Genomic DNA, 22,491 nt, shown 5'->3' on the forward strand with positions numbered 1-22,491 from the left:
AGAGTGCTAACCATTACACCATGGAACCGTATAATTAGTCGTCGAATAATAGCGAAGTAATCCAATTGCCTACTTACATTTTTAAATTGTAATTGATCTTTATTTAAGTTCACGTGCCTGAATTTTGTATTGATCGCACAATAACTCCAGTGCCTATACTAAATACGGTAAGATTCGTGTAAGGTTCCATGGTGTAATGGTTAGCACTCTGGACTTTGAATCCAGCGATCCGAGTTCAAATCTCGGTGGAACCTTCTTTTTATCATTCCAACGACTAAATCCCTTATTTTTGCTTTATTGTGGTCCGCCCCAAGGCTAAAACGGGACGACAGGTCTGTCACCAGGCTGTATCTCATGAACCGTGATATTTAGACAGTTGAAATTTTCACAGATAATGTATTTCTGTTGCCGCTATAACAAATACTAAAAAGTAGGGAACCCTCGGTGGGCGAGTCCGACTCGTACTTGTCCGGTTTTTGTCTTTATCTGTTCCTAACTCACCCGGGCTCTACATTGTAATAGCGGCATACTTTACGCAACGACCACGCAACAATGCGTATACAATTGATTCAACGCACTATTCTGATGCGTTGCGTAGAGGTCTGGGTAATTAGCCTACTTCTTATGCATTGCCAAACTTGTTTGCGGTCTCTTCGTCCTTATAGATAATACTACGGGTACAATTACTTGTTAAACGTTAGGGGATTAGAAATGAAATCGTAACACGGTTCCATTTTCAAATGGCGGGCATAACAAGCAAAGTGCCACCAGGCCTAAAAAGAAGTCAGTTCGTGCTTGATGATTTGTAAATCCATATTTACAAAAAATATACATTCGAATCCCACAGGCTCTATATCGGCCAGCCAGAAAACGTTTAAAGTTTAAAGACAATAATTTCGATTGCTAGCCCTATAAAATCTGTGGGATTCGAGAGATAGAAAGGTGTAAATAAAATGCATTTTTGAACACAATGTATGAGTTTAATTTGAACAAAGCCACTACCTTAGCTAAGAAGGCACCTTTTCGCTGTTCTAATGTTTCTACAATCTCGTAAATAATTGTTTTAGCGTCTATTACATTACCAAAGCAAATTCTATGTACATTATAATTTATGCAATGCAGGTCCGATTCACACGTGGGGCAAGTGCTAAAAATATCCATATTGAAATATTACTAGTGAAAATATAAAATTTGGATGATTAAATTTAAATTATTATTACATTTGTTCAATTTAATATTCGATGTCAGTGAGTACGAATTCGACAGCGCTGCCGTAGGAGAGGATTCTGTTCTTGATGGCCTTGAGCTTGGAGATGTAGTGCTTGTGAATCTTGGTGTTAGTCCTCTTGTAGCGAAGCGCTGTTATCATTTTATCTACAGTGTAGTGCAGCCAGAGGATGTTCGTGTATGGTTCGAAGTTCTTCCAGTCGTTGCTGTGGACAAATATATAATGTTATTACATGTGCAAATTGTAACAAAGCATTTAAGAGGGAATAGAGTGCACACAGAACGAGACGCCTCGCGTGGAAAATGCCGCGCGAAGCAGGAAATGCCTCGGCTGTATTGCCTCGGCATTGCGTTGAGAATAATTTGGTCTTATTTGTCATTGGTAAATTTGGCCTATTCCTTTATTCTACACTTGACCATAATAATTTTAGCAGCCTTGTGTAATTATATTGTAATTAATACATTTTATTTTGAACTTTTGTCGGATAATAGGTTTCAAATTCAGAAACAAAAGATTTGATTCTGGAACGCAAGAGGTTAACATAATTTGTATTTAATACCTACGGCAGAAATACTGTGGCCGGACGTTACTAGACATGAAAGCGTCAACAAATATCTATAATGTTAATGATCCAATGAATAACAAACAAGTATGATCCAGTGGAAATCGACTAAACAGATTAATCGATAAAAAGAAAATGTGTATGAACAATTACTACCCAGCAAGAGCCAGACCCAGCAAATCGTGTTTTTCGTAGTGACACTTTTATGGGTAAGAGAATTTCAAAGAATTTCCAAGTTATCACATTTATTCACGTCTAAAAATACCACACAAAATATTTGGTGTTAAGTATTTTATATGTTGTGTTTGATTTGAGCAACTACAAATATTTTTAAACAATGCATAATTGTTTATACTGTTTAGGAATATTATATACGTATATAAGAAAACTTTGTAGCCACAGTAAATTTCCTGCCATCTTTCGACACATGATTGAAACTTTTAGAACGCCATTTGACTTCGATCCTTATTCTTTCACTGATATGTGTTAAATTTGTTAAAAATCAAAAAAAGTGGCGCCTTCTAACAGAACATAGGCCAAAGATTATAGCTTATATAAGGAACGAAGTCAAATGGCGTTCTAAAAGTTTTAATCATGTGTCCAAAGAAAGCAGGAAATATACTGTAGCCACAAAGTTTTCTTTGACAATCCACTTCTATTTCAAATTCTCTTTGTTAGTAGGTATCACATGTGATCCGAGACATACTTATTTACTGGCCGAGGTGTGTAACATATTATTTGTTTGATTGACATACCCGGAAAGCGGCCACTTCGTTTAGCTTTAACAAATTGATGCTTTCAGGTCGGAGGGCATACGTTTATTTACGAGACAGTGAATAGCAACCGTTACAATCAAAAATATAACGAAAGATGCTAGTTCAAATCCTAATTTAATCAAAATCTTATCTACAGAATAGATATTATCACAGCGCAACCGTTATATCTATATGATAACAATGTCTCGGCATTGCGGACTTTCAGTACTTAATCATTTATGGTTTGAAGAATTAGGAATTTGTTTACGATTGTTCTAGTAATGGGGACATTGACATATGTCTGAGTGATGGGGACATTGATAACCGCAAATCTAATGTGTTTGTTTTGAATGACGGAACTATGGCAACCTGATATTACGGTTAGTCGCACACTAGTTTATCATTTACTTGAAAACGGTTCTGGCTGCGTAGCCAATATGCAAATCGCTTACGCTCCGTTGCGATCACAACGCAACTGTCACTGTCGCACTAATATGGAAGAGAGAGAGAGAGACACAAAACGATTCGTTGTCGTAGCGATAGCGACTGTCACCTTGGCTAGACCGGCTGAATAGAAAACAAATGGTTAATTATCGAGGAAGAGTCGACATCTACAGTACTTTATATCTAAATAAACAACATAATTGTTTTTTTTTTCTATGGTATTGAGTCGATTTAGCTAAGGGAGGACTTCCTTTGAGTAAATTAGGGATGCTCATTTGTAAATATTAGATGATAACTTAAGTACTATTAACTGAATTTAGCGCGATTAGCAGATTACATAAAACAGTTGCCCCGCGAACGAATTGCCGTGCGTTTTAAATCGATCGAAGAGAGAACTACACGCGCGGCCACGATGCCTCGGGCGAGATACGTCTTCAAAGACTAAGCTGCTTTGCGCGACAATTTCCTAGCGAGGCGGTTTCGATCTGTGTGGACTCGTCCAAACGTTCCGAACAATGCGTATCTCTAATTCTAACTTGAGGGACTTCTTGTCAGATATTGATGGCGTCAGCGTCACTCACAAATATCCTTCAAATTTAAAATGCCGCTGATAAACGTTGATACTAATCTGTCCCTCGAATAAGGGGTTTAGGGTTGGAGATGTTTATAAAGGGGGGGAAGTATATATACAGGGTGTCCCAAGACTATGGGACATCAAGGGAAAGTACCTTAAATATAAGACATAGGATATTTTGCTAAAAGGAGACTTTATTTTATTTTCAAAACTGAGTACTTAATACTGCATTCAAAGATTTAAAAAAAATAAGTTACTTTGTCTGGAAATCGAACCGACTCCAATGTGAAAAAAAAAAAACATTCTGTATTTTTATGATGCCAATCGAAAGAATGCATAAAAAATAAGTCATCTCAGAAATATGATATCGCAAACAAAATGAATAGAGTAAAAAATTTGATTAAAATTTCAAGATTCGGTTCAATTCCCAGAAAAAGTAAGCAATTTTCAATTTTTTTTAGTAATTCTTTGAATGCAATATTACTTACTTTTAAAAATAAAATAAAGTCTTCTTTCAGCATAATATCCTATCTACGATATTTAACCTCTTGAACGCCAGACGGCGAAGGAATATGCCGCGCCCCGGACGCCAGGCACACGCGATTATTTAAGCGAAACTGAACTTTATGGAGTTCCGCGAAATTTCCTATTCAATTGGCGAAGCTGTCGGCTGTAGCCGACGTTGGCGTCCTTGGCAAGACTTTCCGATGACGGCCAGAGCCGACTGTGGCGGTCAATAGGTTAAGGTACTTTCCCTTTAAATCTCATAGTCTCTGGACACCCTGTATAATCGCGACGAGAACTCACTTGAGCTTGTCCCTCATGAGGCGGTAGACCTCGAACTGGTAGTCGCCGACGGCATCGAACAGGCCGTCGTCGTGCGCGAGGTCGTTGTAGAGCGCGGCGGGGGCGGGCAGCGGCAGCGCGAGGCGCGACAGCGAGTAGTCGATGACGGTGGCCGCCACGCCGCGCCGCGCCACACGGTGCGCGCGCCCGCGGAGCACGAACGTAGCGAACTGCAACAACCACATAAATAAATTCGAATCGCGTATATTATATGTATTATGCCTCCGGTGCGCTAGTGATTCGTGAATAAGAGAGTTCTTTTCCACACATAATGAACCGCCTTGCGAGGAAATTTCCGAAGGCGCTATATCTGTGAAGTGAAGACGCACCGCCCGAGGAATTGCAGCCGCACTGACATTGCTATTCCTCGCATTCCGCACTTGCCTCGGGCGACGTACGTCGTCGAGCCGATCGTGCGGCAATTTCCTCGCGAGGCGATTTAATATTATAGGACATTATTACACAAATTGACTAAGTCCCACAGTAAGCTCAATAAGGCTTGTGTTGAGGGTACTTAGGCAACGATATATATAATATATAAATATTTATAAATACTTAAATACATAGAAAACACCCATGACTCAGGAACAAATATCCATGCTCATCACACGAATAAATGCTGTTAAGGAACCCTAACTCACGGAGATCCGAGGGGAATGCACCGCGCGGGGGAGGCAGCCGCATCTAATTTGCATATCACTCTTCGCCGTTCGCTGTTGACGAGGGCACACATACTTACGCACTTTTTTAAACTCAAAATCAGTGTCAAAATGATGTAGTTAATAAGCCTATATAGTAAAAACTGCATGTAATGAAGAAATTTGTATTAAAATCATTCAAAAGTTCATCTGCATACGTTATTCAATCATCCAGTCATTAATCAAGCATCCTACATTCAAAATCCAAAAAGCAATTGACGCCAAAGTCTACATGGTCCTTCATCGAGCCAAATATACAAGAATCAAGCCCTAAAAGGAATCCAGAACGTTTTAACCAGCTGAACCGAAGAGTCAAGACATTTACCTACCTATTGCATTCAGACAAGAAATCAGCCATTATACATTTATGTGAAACAAGCTGTTAAGTGCAAAGGATTGGTCGAAATTAAAGTGGAATTTAAGGCCGAAACGAGTGGTTAAGAGTGAGTTCTTTCCAAACTGTTACCATTATAGCGTTAACTAGGTACGTAAACCATTCAATTATATACATTACAAATATTTCGTTGCAATTAAAGTTAAAACTTAACGATAAATAGTACATATTACATATTAAAGATTTATTACATTACTGTATACTATTATGTGTATTTTTCATTGCAAATCAAACATTTAAATCGTAATTCATAAAATAGCAAAGTGCAATCAATTCGTAAATTTGAAATCATTAGTTGTTTATCACATCGTTGCATAGGTAGTAGGTACTTTGTCTCCAAGCGCGCTGTTGCTAGCCGGCCAGCGGCCGCGGTCTAGCGAATTTTTACGTAAACAAGTTATGCAATCAATAACTCATTAGGATTTAAATACAAAATGCAATTGCATTGCATTTGTTTACATGTTTAAGACTTATACAAAGTATTTTAACTAATCAAATCATATACATTTAAAACATAATTTAAATCGATTAATCTATACAAAGCGATTAATATACAATTCATATACAAATACAATTCAATTACGATTCATATGCAATTTTAAAATCATTTAATTAAGTTTTTTTATACAAGTAACATATTTTAACCTTTATTCCCATAGCCCAGCACAATGTCGGACTTAAAAGATTTAATACGTAAGCGTGGTGCAGTTAAGGGGAGGCTAACCAATTTCGTTAACTATGTAGAAAAATTAGATTCGTTATCGTCATTACAAGTGATTGAACTACAAGCGCGTTTAAGCAGAATAGACGCACTTTATACACAATTTGAGGAAATTCAATCTGAAATTGATGTTTTAGTTGATGAAAATGAATTGGCCGTTCACTCCGCCGCCCGCACAGAGTTTGAAGATTTGTTTTACGCAAATATTGCCCTTGCGCAGGAGATCTTAAACGCCAATAAACCTGTTAAAAATGATGATAATTCGTCCAGTGACTCGTACGTTTCAGGTGACGCTGAGATGCATGCACGCACAAGCACTCGTGGTATTAAATTACCGACAATCCAGATCCCCAAATTCAGCGGTCAGTACGAGGAGTGGTTGGAATTTCACGATTTATTCGTCTCTTTGATACACGAACATAAGGCGATATCGGACATACAGAAGTTTCATTATTTAAGGGCATCCCTGGAGGGGGCCGCTGCGCAGGTAATCAAATCTTTAGAGTTTTCAGCTAGCAATTATCAAATCGCTTGGGATTTGTTGTGCGACAGGTTTGACAATAAACGTATACTTATTCAAAATCATATCCAAGCGCTGTTCGCTTTAGAACAAAATAAAAAAGAATCATATCAATCAATTCGTAAAATAATAGACACTTTTACTAAAAACTTAAGAGCCTTAGAGACTCTCGGAGAACCCACCACTTCATGGGACACTCTCATTATTTATATTATGAGTACAAAATTAGATTCAAGGACATTGCGGGAATGGGAAGAACATAAATCTGATTTAAAAGGTATTAAATTAGATGATTTCACTTCATTCTTAAAAAACAGAGCCGATTTACTTGAAACATTACACATGAGTAATAATAATACAAATGTCAGCGCCAGAGCTGACCGATACAAATCTGCCGAGTACGTCAAGAGTCTCGCAGCAGTCACTAGTGCACCACAGCCAAAATATACGTCATACAATTACAGCTGCCCCTTGTGCAAGCAAAATCATCGCATTTATAGGTGTGAACAGTTTCTAGGACAATCTATCAACGAGAGAGCAGAATCGGTGAGGAGGCTCAAGTTATGTGAGAACTGCCTCCGCCCCGGTCATCAGGCTCGCGTTTGCAGATTGGGCCCATGCATGAAATGTTCACAAAAACATAATTCAGTGATTCATCCAGAAACAGCATCAGGATCATCTGAGCCATCAGTTGTGGGTGCGACGTCGCATTCATTCAAGCCAACAGGGCGAGGCGTACTCTCAACTGCCGTGATCCACATGTACGAAAAGGACAACCACCGCCATGAAGTAAGAGCCTTTATTGATAATGGTAGCATGTCTTGCTTCATGACGGATTCCTTGTTACGTAAATTGCAAATTAAACACACAGAATTACAATCATCCATTATTGGATTAAATAAGCAAGTTTTGTCACATATCACAAAAAAGTGCAATGCAACAATCGAATCGAGAACTAGCCAATTTAAAGCCAACATGACATTCTACGTTGTACCGGAAATTGTAACTTTAAATTCAAATGTACCTAAACTTAACATTCCTAAACATGTAATACTGGCAGACCCAGAATACTACAACCCGTCGAGCATAGACATTCTACTGGGCGCAGAAATATTCTGGGAGCTGCTTGAACAGGACCAAATTAGTTTAGGTACAGGTTATCCAATATTACAAAATACAAAGCTCGGTTACATAGTTGGCGGGCCTACCAGAGGGCTTAATCATAGACACACGAATTCAGTTGAACCAATACATTGTAATCTGATCGCGGACAATACAGTACAGGATCAGCTAGCTAAATTCTGGTGTCTTGAGGAGGTTCCGGATAATTCTAAGCAAGTATATTCGGTAGAAGAGCGTTTATGTGAACAGAATTTCGTGGAAAACTTTACTCGAATGCCAGATGGGCGATTTTCCGTCGCAGTTCCTCTCAAGAAGCCAGAATCATGCTTAGGTGACTCATTCAATCGCGCCAAACAGTGCTTCCTATCGCTTGAGCGTAGGTTAGCCAAACAACCACTATTAAAACAAATGTACACAGACTTCATGTCAGAATATATTGAACTAGGACACATGTCTGAGACAAGATCAGACACGCAAACCAACACTAAGCCATTTTATCTGTCACATCATGGAGTTTTGCGCGAACAAAGCTCCACTACAAAGCTTCGGGCTGTATTTAATGGCAGTGCTGCCACGAGTTCAGGGGTTTCATACAATGACCTCCAAATGGTCGGGCCCACTATACAGAGTGATTTATTATCAATTCTCTTGCGATTCAGACATTACCCATACGTTTTGACCGGAGACATTGAGAAAATGTACCGGCAAGTTTTAGTTCATGAAAATCAAAGGCATTTACAGCAAATTATCTGGCGGGATGATCCTACTAAAGAATTAAACATATACAAATTGAATACAGTTACATATGGGACAGCGTCCGCGCCATTTTTAGCCGTCAGGTGTTTGAAACAACTTGCTTTGGAATGCCCAGATCCACAATTAGCCCAAATCATTAGTGACGACTTTTATGTCGACGACTTAGTCACAGGTGCTCAAACAAAAGAGCAATTAATCAAAATAAAAGAAGACGTTTGCAAAGTTTTATCCGCAGGTTGTTTCAATCTCCGTAAAATCAGATCCAATATAGAACTATCTCAGTCAGATTCATGCCATACATTGAACCTCGGCGACCAAGGTTCGTCAAATACCTTGGGCCTGGGTTGGTCACCACCTGATGATAAATTATATTATTCAATAAAGCAAACTGTTGAGCAAAATCCAACCAAACGGTCAATTCTGTCCGCCATAGGACAGATATATGATCCGCTTGGCTTATTAAGCGTATGCGTCATTCAAGCTAAAATCATGTTACAGAAACTTTGGTTATTAAAATGTAATTGGGACGATCCTTTACCCTCAAATATTGTAAATTTATGGCACAAGTTCCAATCTGAATTACGTCATGTACTTGATTTAAAAATTCCGCGCTGTGTCATCAAGGACGATCCAAATAGCGTGATTGAAATTCACACTTTTTGTGATTCGTCTCAGGACGCATACGGCTCATGCTTGTACGTTAGATCGGAATGTAACGGACAAGTGGAGATCAAATTGCTATGTGCAAAAAGTAAAGTCACGCCTTTGAAACCTACGACTATTCCGCGTACCGAATTGTGCGGTGCCCTTGTCGCTGCACGTCTGACTGAGAAAGTACTCAAATCTATCCGTATACCAATAAAAAGATGTATTCTCTGGACTGATTCATCTATCGTTTTAGGTTGGCTCCAAACGCAACCTAATAAGCTAAAACAATTCGTTAAAAATCGTGTTGCTGAAATTCAAGAGCTCACTGCTAATCACGAATGGCGCCATGTGCCAACAGCTCTAAATCCAGCAGATATGTTATCTCGCGGAGTAAAAATGTCAGAATTACAAAATTTGTCAATGTGGTGGAATGGCCCAGATTTTCTAAAAGAGGATGAAACGAATTGGCCTAAAAGTAACTTTGTAAAAAACAATTTTGAAATGCCAGAAATGGTAACTGCTACAGCAGTCTCTTTAGACACAAATCACGGTTTAATTGACTACAAAAGATTTTCTAAATTACTAAAATTGAAAAGAGCACTAGCATATGCAATGCGTTTTATTCATAATTGCAGAAACAAAAACAGTAAAAAATCTGGACCACTCTCCACAGATGAACTACAAGATTCATTCACTTTACTCTTGAAATGGTCTCAAAAGCAATCATTTCAAGAATATGATCAGTTAGTTAAAAAACAAACATTACCTTATAAAAACAAACTACTATCGTTATCCCTATTTATGGACGACTTAGAACTAATCAGAGTAGGCGGCAGATTAAATAACTCACAGTTCTCATTCGATAAAAAGCATCCAGTATTGCTTTCATCTAAACATACATTGACACGACTTATATTCCTCGCAGAGCATATTCGTTTAATGCATGCTGGACCCCAATTATTATTAGCATCAGTTAAAGAAGAGTTTTGGCCTATCGGTGGTCGCAATTTAGCCAGATCTGTCGCACACAAATGCCTGAGGTGTTTCAAGCTACGGGCTCAAACAGTCAGCCCTATAATGGGTAATTTGCCTGAGCAGCGCCTCAATCCAGGTTATGTTTTTCAAACTACGGGTGTAGATTACGCGGGACCACTTCTCGCCGCTGACCGTAAGGGACGTGGATGCAAACTTATAAAGGTCTACGTTGTAGTGTTTGTGTGTTTCACCACTAAGTGTCTGCACCTCGAGCTAGTCACAAATTTAACAAAGGAGGCATACATTGCTGCCTTACACAGGTTTATTGCGCGTCGCGGAAAACCAGCAACAATCTTTTCAGATAATGGCACTCAGTTCGTTGGGGCCAAAAATGAGCTTAAAGCTTTTCTAAAGCAAAACTCTTCCTCCATTTCCGAATTCATGGCGAATGAATTTATTGATTTTAAATTCATTCCAGCTTACGCACCTCATTTTGGGGGGCTATGGGAGGCTGGGGTTAAGTCTTTTAAATATCATTTAACCAGAGTTATAGGCGACTCCCACCTTACGTTTGAGGAGCTATACACAATTTTAGTCAAAATTGAAGCTACGCTTAACTCACGACCTCTATCACCAATGTCTTCAGATCCATCAGATCTTAATCCATTAACGCCAGGTCACTTTTTGGTCGGACGTCCTCTTACCGCTCTGCCAGTTCCTCCACTAGAGAACATAAATCCGACCAGATTACAGCGATGGGATCGCATTGAACAAATCCACCAGCACTTCTGGACAAGATGGCAAAAGGAATACGTCTCTGAGTTGCAGCAAAAAACCAAATGGAGGTCATGCAAAGGACACCTCGACACAGGAACGATGGTCATCGTCAAGGAAGATGCTGTGCCACCTTTAAAATGGAGTCTTGGACGTATCGTGCGCGTCCATCCAGGCATAGACGGAGTAAACAGAGTCGCCGATATCCAAACACATCGAGGCATCATCAGAAGAGCCTTCAATCGAATCTGTCCTCTTCCACTTGATGACGATCCTGTTGAAAGCAAGACTTTCAACGCCGGGGGGCATGTTAAGGAACCCTAACTCACGGAGATCCGAGGGGAATGCACCGCGCGGGGGAGGCAGCCGCATCTAATTTGCATATCACTCTTCGCCGTTCGCTGTTGACGAGGGCACACATACTTACGCACTTTTTTAAACTCAAAATCAGTGTCAAAATGATGTAGTTAATAAGCCTATATAGTAAAAACTGCATGTAATGAAGAAATTTGTATTAAAATCATTCAAAAGTTCATCTGCATACGTTATTCAATCATCCAGTCATTAATCAAGCATCCTACATTCAAAATCCAAAAAGCAATTGACGCCAAAGTCTACAAATGCCCTTACCAGGATTTGAACCCGGAACCATCGGCTTTGTAGGCAGGGTCACTATCCACTAGGCCAAACTGGTCGTCGCCTATAAACGTCCCACCGCCACTTTCGTCAAATCTGGATGCACTTTTACAAATATTACTTTACAACACTTTAAATTAAAAAAATGCTTATGTATAGTAAAATTGGGTCTCATTGAAATAACACCGAATATTTCTCAGAGTAAAACAAAATAAAATCACTACTTATGGCAATGACAAATATATCTGTTGATAAAAATATTGATGAAATATGAAAGCTAAGACTTTTGTTATTTTTATTGACCACAGCATTAGCGAAGGTCACAATTTTAACTCCGGCATTTAACTTTCGTACAGTTTCGTACAGTAACGTTCCCCTCTACAGGTGGCAATTCTTAACCGATTCTCGTAAAATTTTGTGACCATATTCTGTTATTCTTGTTGCCGATCCAGTTTTTGGAAATCTTTCAAAATGCGGAATTTGACCAATAGCCTTCAAGGCACTTAAGACCATTGTGAGTTCACTGTGATAATAACTGAATGAACAAAGTATTTTTAAATTTTACATTTTCTAAGCTTAACGCGAGGCCTACAGCTCACTGAGCCACTAAGTTTACCTTTTGTTCAGTAGGGGCAATCAATACGTTCCCCCAATGCAAATCGCGATGCTCAAACTGGAAGGCCTCTTCGCCCACGGCTAGACCGAAAGCCACCTGGAAACAACAAAAAAGCAACTTACAATCACAATGTAATAATTATAACACAAGCACAATTTAAATATTACACAAAAAATAAGTTTTACAGTCGACTGGGTTAGACCAAGGTGAATATCATCTGTGGACAACTATTTGCAAAGTATTTGTTAAGGCGAGATTGCACCAATGTGCGGCACAAGCATTTTCTTACTGAATATGCTTGTGCCGCGTTAGATCTGCCATTGTACAGCTGCCTTCAGATATATCGGAGCAGCCGAAGTGCTTACATATATATCTGAACACGCCTCTATTGTCAAGGCGCTAGAGTGCGTGTTCAAATATTTTTAAGCACCTCGGACGCTCCGATATATCTGATAGCGTTGTAACAAACTGGCCTCATATGGCTTCGCTTCTATTATTTTTCACAATGGCTATCACTTTCTAACGAACATTCAAGTGTGAGAGTAATTCAAAACACGATAGACAAAAGACGGCCATCATTTATGTAGAAAAGACGTTTCACTTTAATCGCCTAGTCGAACCCACTCAAAACACGAACACAAAAACAAAATGCAAAACAATATTAGTACAAAAAACACTCTTGTAAACATAGAAAGCAGAAATGGCGACCGCGAAGGATAAGTGAAAATCTAGTCAAGATGGTGGAAACTCGTCCTAGAAATGCACTCATCATACGCAGGCACTCATCATCATGGCCTCACGTGCCATGCTCAAAACGCTGAAAAAAAAAGGCTTTCGTCCTTATAGGTTTAAGCCGAGAAAATAAATTAAAAAATACAACAAAATTGAAGCTTTCTATACAAAAGTTTGCATGTGGTATTGAAATTTAGACTAATATTGATGAATGAATATTGTTAAGGTGCAGTAAGGTCGTGTTCTTCTCTAACTCTTAGGGTGACTTTCGACCAGAGATGTGCTATGCTTGCTATGCTGTTTTCATACATTTGAAAACATAGCATAGCACATCTCTGGTCGAAAGGCACCTTTACTGAGCGAGATGGAAAAAGGAAGCGCGGATATAATGTATTTAAATTTACATTTTTTGTTCGTTGAAATAAATAAAGTAATCGATACGTTCCCTTAAACATGTATTGCCGATTTTTAGAAGCAATTTTTATATTTTTAGCTGTTGTGCATAATTTGTTAAAGTCTGTCCGTTTTTCTATGATCAAGTACGCCGTAGTAAATGTATGGCGTACTTATCTTAGAAATCGGACTGGCTATACAATTTTTTAAAGTGCATTTTAGACCTATGTTCATGATTTTTTTCTACCGACCGAAAGTTAATCGAGAAAGACCTCAATATTGCTATATTAAATTTATGGCACCCGCATCGAGATCCAAAAAAGCGCTATGACTTTTTTTTTTAATACGTTTTCTGAACCTACTGCACCTTAATCTTTGACCTCAAATTTAAACATCTAGTCGATTTCTAGTGGAAACTCAAATCGCAACCACATTTTAGATATAATTATGTATTTGGTATGATATGATATGAAGTATACTTCTTTATTACTTATAGTTAAGTATCTATATATGCTTGTTACATCAAAGTAATTAATTAAAAAAAAGGCTAGAGACAACGTGCATTCAATATTTGCCAAGTATCCAATATGTCAAACTTTTGTACAGAAACCACAAGTCACATTAACAAAAAAAAACATACTCGTGCCGCGTTATCTGTGTCAACTTGAACTGTCACCCGAGATACGTTCCTCGGATTATTTAAATATAAATTACCCCCAACGACAAGAGATAAACTGTGTTATATAAATACAAACATTTCTATGAAATGTTTAGTTAAGACACGTGATCGAGACGCGATGCCTAATTAATCCATTATGAAATCAATAAGTTTTTAGCAAAATATATCATTTTCGGTACAAGCTTTTATGGCTGACTGTATTTTTATTTCCACGGGCCACTAATACTCATCGAGACAATTCTAACAACCCTAAACACAATTAGTTAGCCCTGTTTTATCATTATCACAGAGTTCCCATGGCCACATCCTGTCTCCATCATCAGATCAGCTCCGTGTCATCATAATATTGCATTGTCAATTTGTCATCCGATTTACAAATGTATGCCAATTTTCAGCATAATCGGAAATCGGGAGGTGGGTAAAATTTAGTTTCCAATATTTGACCCACAGTACATATTACTTACATACTAGAGTCAGACCAAGATAAGTTGGCAGTGATGTTGACAACCTACACACTGATGTTATTTTAAACGTCAAACTTCTATGATGTGTACTTAACACAGGCTGGCCTATCAAAATCGTTGCTAACTTACCTTGGTCTGATTTTAACAGGACATAAAAGCTTGTAAAATGTATCAATCATTGGAGCCTGTTTTCAAATATGGTTGAAGGTCCATTAAAGCTGCCAACCAAAAAGTTGTGCACCCTAATACCGCCCTAACCGCCCATATGCATCCCATTATATTGAACTTTGAATCTAAATTTTGATAACTCGAAATTGTTTTTATGACAGACAAATCTTCAGCCTGAATTTTGTAAATCTATGGATAAATAAGTATGTTAAGATATCGACATATTCCTAATTTGATTGTTTCAATATGAATTATTATAGATTACTTAGCCGCAAGAGATAACAGCGTCGAATACAAACATTATGATCTGATATTCAGATACATCGAGATGACGACCGGTTTGGCCTAGTGGGTACTGGGTAGTGACCCTGCCTACGAAGCTGATGGTCCCGGGTTCAAATCCTGGTAAGGGCATTTATTCATGTGATGAGCATGGATATTTGTTCCTGAGTCATGGGTGTTTTCTATGTATTTAAGTATTTATAAATATTAATATATTATATATATCGTTGTCTAAGTACCCTCAACACAAGCCTTATTGAGCTTACTGTGGGACTTAGTCAATTTGTGTAATAATGTCCTATAATATTTATTATTTATTATTATTTATATCGAGATGTCGCAACGTCAAAATTAGTGATGAAACATAATGCAGCTCTTTTCATTACGAAAAAATAAATTTTTTTAATATTATATACATATTGCTTTAAAATAGTAAATGAATAGTTGAATCAAATCTGCGTTTCAAGCACCAAGGTCAAGGGCACCCTGTATATTGCAAATATGGATATACAAACACAACAACCCACTATTTACAACCACAAGGCTGAAACGATTCAGCGTCACTGATCAAGATCAACGTCAAGACGTGACGTCACATCAGGGTCATGTCATGTGCGTTTCTTAGATCATTTAGATTTTAAAATCTGTTGTCTTTCATACGATCAGTCGCGCTCATCGGTGCGCACGAGCTGTGTCAAGGTCTTGGCATAATAAGGGGCCATCCATTAATTACATCACACGTTTAGGGGGAGGGAGGGGGTACCGAAAATGTTGTGACATGGGGTAGGGGGGAGTGAGCAGCTTTGTGACGTCACTTAATTTCACTAGTAGGCAAAAATTGTTTTTTTTTTTATATATATATATATTAGCAGTACAGCTAAATATCTAGTTTATGCAATGATTAGCTTATATCCGTGAAATTTATATTCCTAATCAGCAGACCTCGCACAGGGTGAGCTGTTTTAAGAGTTTGCATAATATGGACATACCTACAACTTCACTCCGCTCACTTCAGTGGAAGTAGAAAGGTCTTTTTCCATCTATAAGTGGATATTAAACTCAAGAAGAAGTGCGTTGAAAATTGAAAATCTAGAAAAAATTATAGTTCTTTATTACAATAACCAATAACAAAGAAAAATTTGAATAAATAAATAATACTTACTCGTTTTGTACATAATGCACTGTCATTTTTGTTTAATTATTATTCATGAATTCTTTTTAATATTTCATCTTGAGGCATATCTATATTAACATCTACACTTGACATTAATGACGTAAAAATGGCTCACTCTGTCCGAGGTCTGCTAATCAGTTGTCATAAAATGTCTAAATTGCTATTATTACATATTGTTTTTTATTAGAATAATAATACTGCATTCGAATCGCTTATTATGTTGATAACAAGATTGCCAGATATGTGACGTCACACCAGGGGGGAGGGGCTCGTTAAATGTGACCAGGTGTGACAAGGAGGAGGGGTCAAAAATTCGTGAAATTCGTGTGATGTAATTAATGGATGACCTCTAATATCAATACTTGGTGAACATTAATTGACCCCGATTGACACGGTTCAATGAATCTTCCTTGTCAAACATTCTCGATACGCAGTCACTCGAGTGAATGAATTTTTAACACTTTGTCATTTACAAAGTGGGAGTTTTCTTTTGTAGCAATAAAATTTTAAAACAAAATCTTGAATATGTACGTAAAGGTTATTTTAATTTATGTATGTAAAGGTTGCACGAAGGGGTCACGATTACGTATAAAATGATGACCTCCGCAATATTAACTTATTTATTTAGTAATTTATAATACTAAGGGCCTGTTTCACAATGTCTAAGTAAAGTATTGGATAGCTAATTAACAAATAAATTAACTGCCAGATAAAACTTAGCAGTTTATCTACCAGTTAAGCTCATCGGAAGATTGTGAAACGCCAACGATGGACTTTATTCGACAGATAAGTGGCAAGTAGCGACGACCGGTTTGGCCTAGTGGGTAGTGACCCTGCCTACGAAGCTGATGGTCCCGGGTTCAAATCCTGGTAAGGGCATTTATTCGTGTGATGAGCATGGATATTTGTTCCTGAGTCATGGGTGTTTTCTATGTATTTAAGTATTTATAAATATTTATATATTATATATATCGTTGTCTAAGTACCCTCAACACAAGCCTTATTGAGCTTACTGTGGGTCTTAGTCAATTTGTGTAATAATGTCCTATAATATTTATTTATTATTTATTTATTTATTTATTTAAGTAGCGTATCCAGGACTTGGATATTGTGAAACTCGCCCTAAGTATTCATTAAATCTCATTTTAGTTAATTAACATTAGTAACATTACACTAAACAATGTTGTAAATAAGAAAATGCACGTAACGTATACAATTAAATGTAATAATGCAAAATAGTTGCAATCAAGGCAGCAAAATAATAACGTGAAGCGGACGTGATGTTAATACATATTTACTTTGCAATGGAATAATAAAACATTAACTATTTGTGTGGATACTAGCATTACAATATAGGATAGCGACAATGTTCCCATTTATGTACACATTTATAGATCAACAAAATATGAATGCATTTACAGGCAAACTAAAAATGCAAAGATTTAAAAATTTCCTCTGGTTTTTAGCCCTAGCCTAGATGATTTTTTTTTTTCATGACCTCAATATTACCAGTACCTGTGTCTGTAAGTTTTGCTTTTTTGATAGATTTTTGTGTTTTTATACGAACTGGGTGAATTTAAAAAACGCTAATAACGGCCAAATAAATGCACTATAAACAGACGCCTAATAACTAATAGCAAACAAAATCGGCAACAATAAACGTAAAAAATCAAAACGGTCAGACAGATAGTTTGTTTCTCGTTCCGTTACTATAATTTCGTTACGATTGGTTAAGTTTTGGAGGATGAAAAAATCGACAACGAAATGTCGATTTCTGAGATGTTTCGCCTAAGCTGCAGTTATCCTTGTCGCACTAATTTAAGGAGCCGCGACAGAGATATATTTACCTAATATTCTCAAATCTGAGTAGGGGCTCAGCTGGTATTTCCTCTTAATATGTCTGATACATGACAATGTTAATTCCTATATACGCTAAATCAGCAAAGAAAAAAAATCTATAGTAAAACACAAACACAGTAACAAAAAAAATCTTGTTCCAAAAGTTAAGGATACTGGAGTCTATGCCTCGTCTTTTTTAGCATCTGTTACTTATTTTTCCAAAGTGTTTTTTAAGTAAGACACGTCAAGGTCGTGTAGTATTTTTCTAATACAAAAAGAAAACGAAGTATAAGTTAAAACTAGTCTCGACATAGTTTTCGGCTGTATTAAATTTATAGAATTTGTACCAACATTCTTAACTTTTATTCTTACTCGTGGACAATTTTGGATACATGTAACACCATACAGTTTCTGAAAAAGTAGGTTTTTTCTTGGTGGAACTTAAGCAAGAAAATTTGCGTTTAACCTTTTCGCCGCCACGTCAATAAAGTAATAGTGTCATCAACGCCAAGCCACAAATTGCACGTAAACAATCCGTAAAACAAATCGTCGAGGTGTGTGGGGCCCGAAATCAAATTGAAAAAGTTAAAGTCAATTTATTTTATGATGTCCACAAAAAAGACGCAAAAATTCATACAAAAAAAACACAAAACAAGAGAAAAAAATGTAAATTACCTGCAAGAATAAAGCGTGCGCCTGTTCAGCGCTGTTGAACTGATAGCTCTCTAGATCCTGCCCCGCGTTCGCGAGCTCCAACACAATGTACTGCTGATCCGACGGCAGTATGGCCGGGTTGTCGTTCTCAGAGCCCTTGCATTCGTCGTACAGTTCCCACAGATCCAGCAGCCGCGACGTGTAGCTGCCGTAAACGCACCTTACTGCTAATACCTAGAGTTGGAAATCGCTTGGTTATGATTGACGTTTATTACCTTTTACCGCTTAAAGCCTATACGTTGAAAAACATACCATAACATTAACAACTTTAGGTTGTAAATGCATTGTATTTTAAAAGTTTCTTAAGATGTTTTGGACGTGAGTGGTAGGTCATTTACACAAAAGAATTCAACGGTCGATGGGCACGCGGTACGCTTCCCAATGCGTATCTAAACGCGATGAAATTAGTTGTGGTTTGGTTGGATTCAACGAACTTTTGGAGCCGAAGGGCCTGAGTGAGGCAGTCGAGTGTTAAATTGCTGTGGCGATTACAGTCTTGGCTTTCACGAGAGACGGGTAAATAATAGACTGGTGATATACATAAATTGGAATTCGAGGCAACATCAGATAGTAAATAGTAAAAACCCACATAAAGTATCTTTACTTAAATATTTTTGCGCTCTCCATTTTCTCGGGACTCAAATTGCAACTTGCAACACCACCTGATCATAAATAGGTTTTTAATTGATCACTGGGGTAAGAGGAACACCGGGACAAGAGCAACACTTGTAGGGAATCCTCAAGTGTCGAACTACGCTAAGTATGCATTCTTACTGCCAAGTTTGTGCAAAATTTACGTGGTCAGAGTCTACCGTTTCTCTTGTCCCGAGAAAAATAAACTATCTTATCCCACCTGACCTTAAGCGGAAGTATATAAAATAATAAGTGACTGAAATTAAGATTAGTATAACCATTCCTAAAATAGCCTGATTTTATGGTACTTCAAAAGTCATCAAATCGTTTGAGCTGCAAAACATCAAATTTGATACGAACATATTTGTTACAAAATCAAAAACATTTCCACCAGGCGGGTACATTCTTTACAATTCACTCATCTTTCGTTAGTTCTCGGATCAGTCATGGTCGAATTCGACTTGTACTTAACGTTTCCCAGAATGTGCCGCGTCACGATTTTTTCAATAAGAGTCGGCCCCGACGAGATAATTACTTGCATTCATTCCGAAGCCCTATTCAAATGCGAACATTTTAAAATATTCGATTCGATATGAAAACAGGTTGTCTGGGAGTAGTCGCTGTTTAGTGGTGAGTCCGTCCGTTTTTTGTTACCTATCAGCTATCACGGGTGTATGGCGGCAATCACGTGGGTCGGGGACAAATAGGAATACATCACTCAAGACTAGCTTCATGTAATTTTGTATACTGAGGATCATCTCCCCGCTCGGCAGACGTAAAAGTAGTTTAAACTTTTAAAAAGTAAGAAAAAACCCCGAATTTATTCACAGGAATTAAAGGTTTAAAGTAAAACTTAATTTTTTTTAATTTATGAAACTATTCCTTCGGCATAGATATCAAGCTTTTGTATTCAGATTACTTTCAATTCGGCATGAAAATGACAATAGCGTAGAATTATATAAAATTCTTAAATATAACGTTTGATTACTGTTAAGCTGTGAAACTTAATGAAATCAAATAATTAAAACTTCAATTTCATCAACAAATTGTGTACTTTTATAATCAAACTTTCAAATGTCAAAAATTACTTTTCTCTTTAATTTTAATAAGTTATTTTAAAAATTACTTTTCTTTAAATTACTACAAAATACCTTCACCACACATATCAGCGATATACACATTTAAGTCTGCCATTTTGTTATTCCTTATTTAAACCAACGATACCAAGTCGTTATGAAACGTCACACAGAGAATAAGGCCTGTTCTCGGAATAGAACTGGTTCACAAATTGGTATGCGTCCCACCCCCTGTCACGTCAAATGAATGGACTGCTGGGTACTGTGGATATGTCGGTTGCTAGGCGCTATAAAGTGTCTTAGTGTGCTTCAAATAACCCGTTTAAATTCGAGAATAAAAGGGTCTATTGTAAGCTCTCTAATTCTAGCAAAAACCCTCCCTCACACAATCGTTTTCATTTTAAAACAGCATGATGAAATAAGATGAAACTTGGCAATTGGCATGAAAGTAACACCTAGAGTGCGCTAAGCTAATTTTGCATAGACTTCAACAGAACAAAGTGTGGCCGTGTCATAAACGTCTAGTAGAAATGTGACAACATTGCCACACTTTGACATTTCAAATATCATGCAGGGATTGCAGAACTCTGAGAGCTAACTAGCTTCGTATGGCATTATTATACAAAGAATATAGATCGAGTAGAAAGTTTGTATGGCGGCGGCTATATTCTTGTGACTCTTAATTTGTTTTTAGGATAATGAATGTCGAGCGTGGTATGCCCCATTTCATTTACCATAGCGGGACTCCACTTGAGACGGCCATTAGGGATAAACAACGAGTAGTGATAACAAAAGATACCCGGCAAATTTTTTGCGTCGTCGTGTCTTACATGTGCCTGACCAGTCTTGATCCTTTTGTGTTATAAGTATTTGACCACAGCGCGCTGGCTTTAAAGAGCAGAGCTCGTAAAGCAATTGTTAAACAATAGATTACGGTTCTATGCAGTTTCAAGTGGAATCGCGGCATGGTAAATGAAATGGGGTATACAACAATATTGTCAATTTTTTAAGTTCGAGGAATCGTTGCATGCTCAGTAGCGAGAGTCGCTATGTAATCAGTCAGGATTACGAAATACACCCAACTTTCCCTATGTCACGTCAAATGATTGATATTAAAAATGTCTGACTGCTGCTAGACGTTATAACATGGTTTTTGTCTTAGGTAGATAGATAACCTGTTTGAAGGTTTCTCGGTAATGTCAGAAATAAAAGCGAGGGGTCTATTGTGAACTCAAAGGTTATTCAGGTTACTTCAATGGCGAAGAAAAAAGATTAATGTGTTCGCTTTGACACGCTCAAAGCCTACTTTTAGAATAATGTCGCTGACATTAAATCATCGTCTTTTGTGGGAGTAATATAGGCTACAAAAATTTAATGTACATGTCGGCGGCCGATCGTAAAATCAGGCAGATCATGAAATTCCTGCCTTGAAACGTGAAAATCATTGTCTTGTTCCCTGAGTCGACAGAGCTTTTTCTGGACAGTTTGCCCCTCAGGCATCTGAAGCAACATAACGAACCTATCATGCCTATTTATTGGTTTAATGTAATGACTATAGAGTCAAAACATTTCGCAGGAACATTACGATCGGCCGCCGTGATACATAAGTTTAAAATACGAATATACGTACTTCAGATCTCGCTTGAATTTATGAATTTATATTTAACTTTACACGTTTTGCCAACAGGAAGTAAAAACGCCAAACGTAACGTAAACGTAATTGGAAAACGCTAAATGCTTCAAACTGTTCATGGCTTCTATGACTTTTAAAACAATTATTTTTAGAACCGACCTTTTTAAGGCTTAACAGTTAACAGTATTTTCTCGAAATAGAAGGCAGGGAACACGGTAGTTGAAATTTATTTTCGACCAAATACCTACTAAGAACAATGGTCGTCATGTTATTTTTAGCGATAAATAATTTATTATTCAAACATTCGCTTTTCTTACAATGTAACGCGGTAGTCTTTAAAGTTTAATTTATTAGAACCTGGTCGGCAACATAACTAGTAATAGTAACAGCACAACTCGAACATGTTTATGTCAAGCGTGCCGACGACTAATTATC

The 22,491-nt window shown here is 37.6% G+C and overlaps 1 protein-coding gene and 1 non-coding gene across 2 annotated transcripts in view; one reads left to right on the forward strand and one right to left on the reverse strand.

The window, feature by feature from the left end:
- The first annotated feature begins 182 nt into the window (after nt 1-182).
- Nucleotides 183-254, forward strand: Trnaq-uug (transfer RNA glutamine (anticodon UUG)). Its single transcript has one exon. It is a non-coding gene; the product is annotated as a tRNA-Gln (tRNA).
- Nucleotides 255-958: 704 nt separating this feature from the next.
- Nucleotides 959-22,491, reverse strand: part of LOC133522638 (uncharacterized) — a 46,634-nt gene continuing 25,101 nt past the window's right edge. The window contains exons 9-12 of the mRNA XM_061858019.1: nt 18,676-18,888; nt 12,270-12,365; nt 4,371-4,579; nt 959-1,433 (exon numbers count right to left, since the gene is read on the reverse strand). Of these exons, the coding sequence (XP_061714003.1) occupies nt 1,232-1,433; nt 4,371-4,579; nt 12,270-12,365; nt 18,676-18,888 (720 nt within the window). The 3' untranslated portion in view covers nt 959-1,231. The remainder of the gene's footprint in view (nt 1,434-4,370; nt 4,580-12,269; nt 12,366-18,675; nt 18,889-22,491) is intronic.

This window comes from Cydia pomonella, chromosome 11 (genome assembly GCF_033807575.1).
Source record: "Cydia pomonella isolate Wapato2018A chromosome 11, ilCydPomo1, whole genome shotgun sequence".
Taxonomy (NCBI): Eukaryota; Metazoa; Arthropoda; class Insecta; order Lepidoptera; family Tortricidae; genus Cydia; species Cydia pomonella.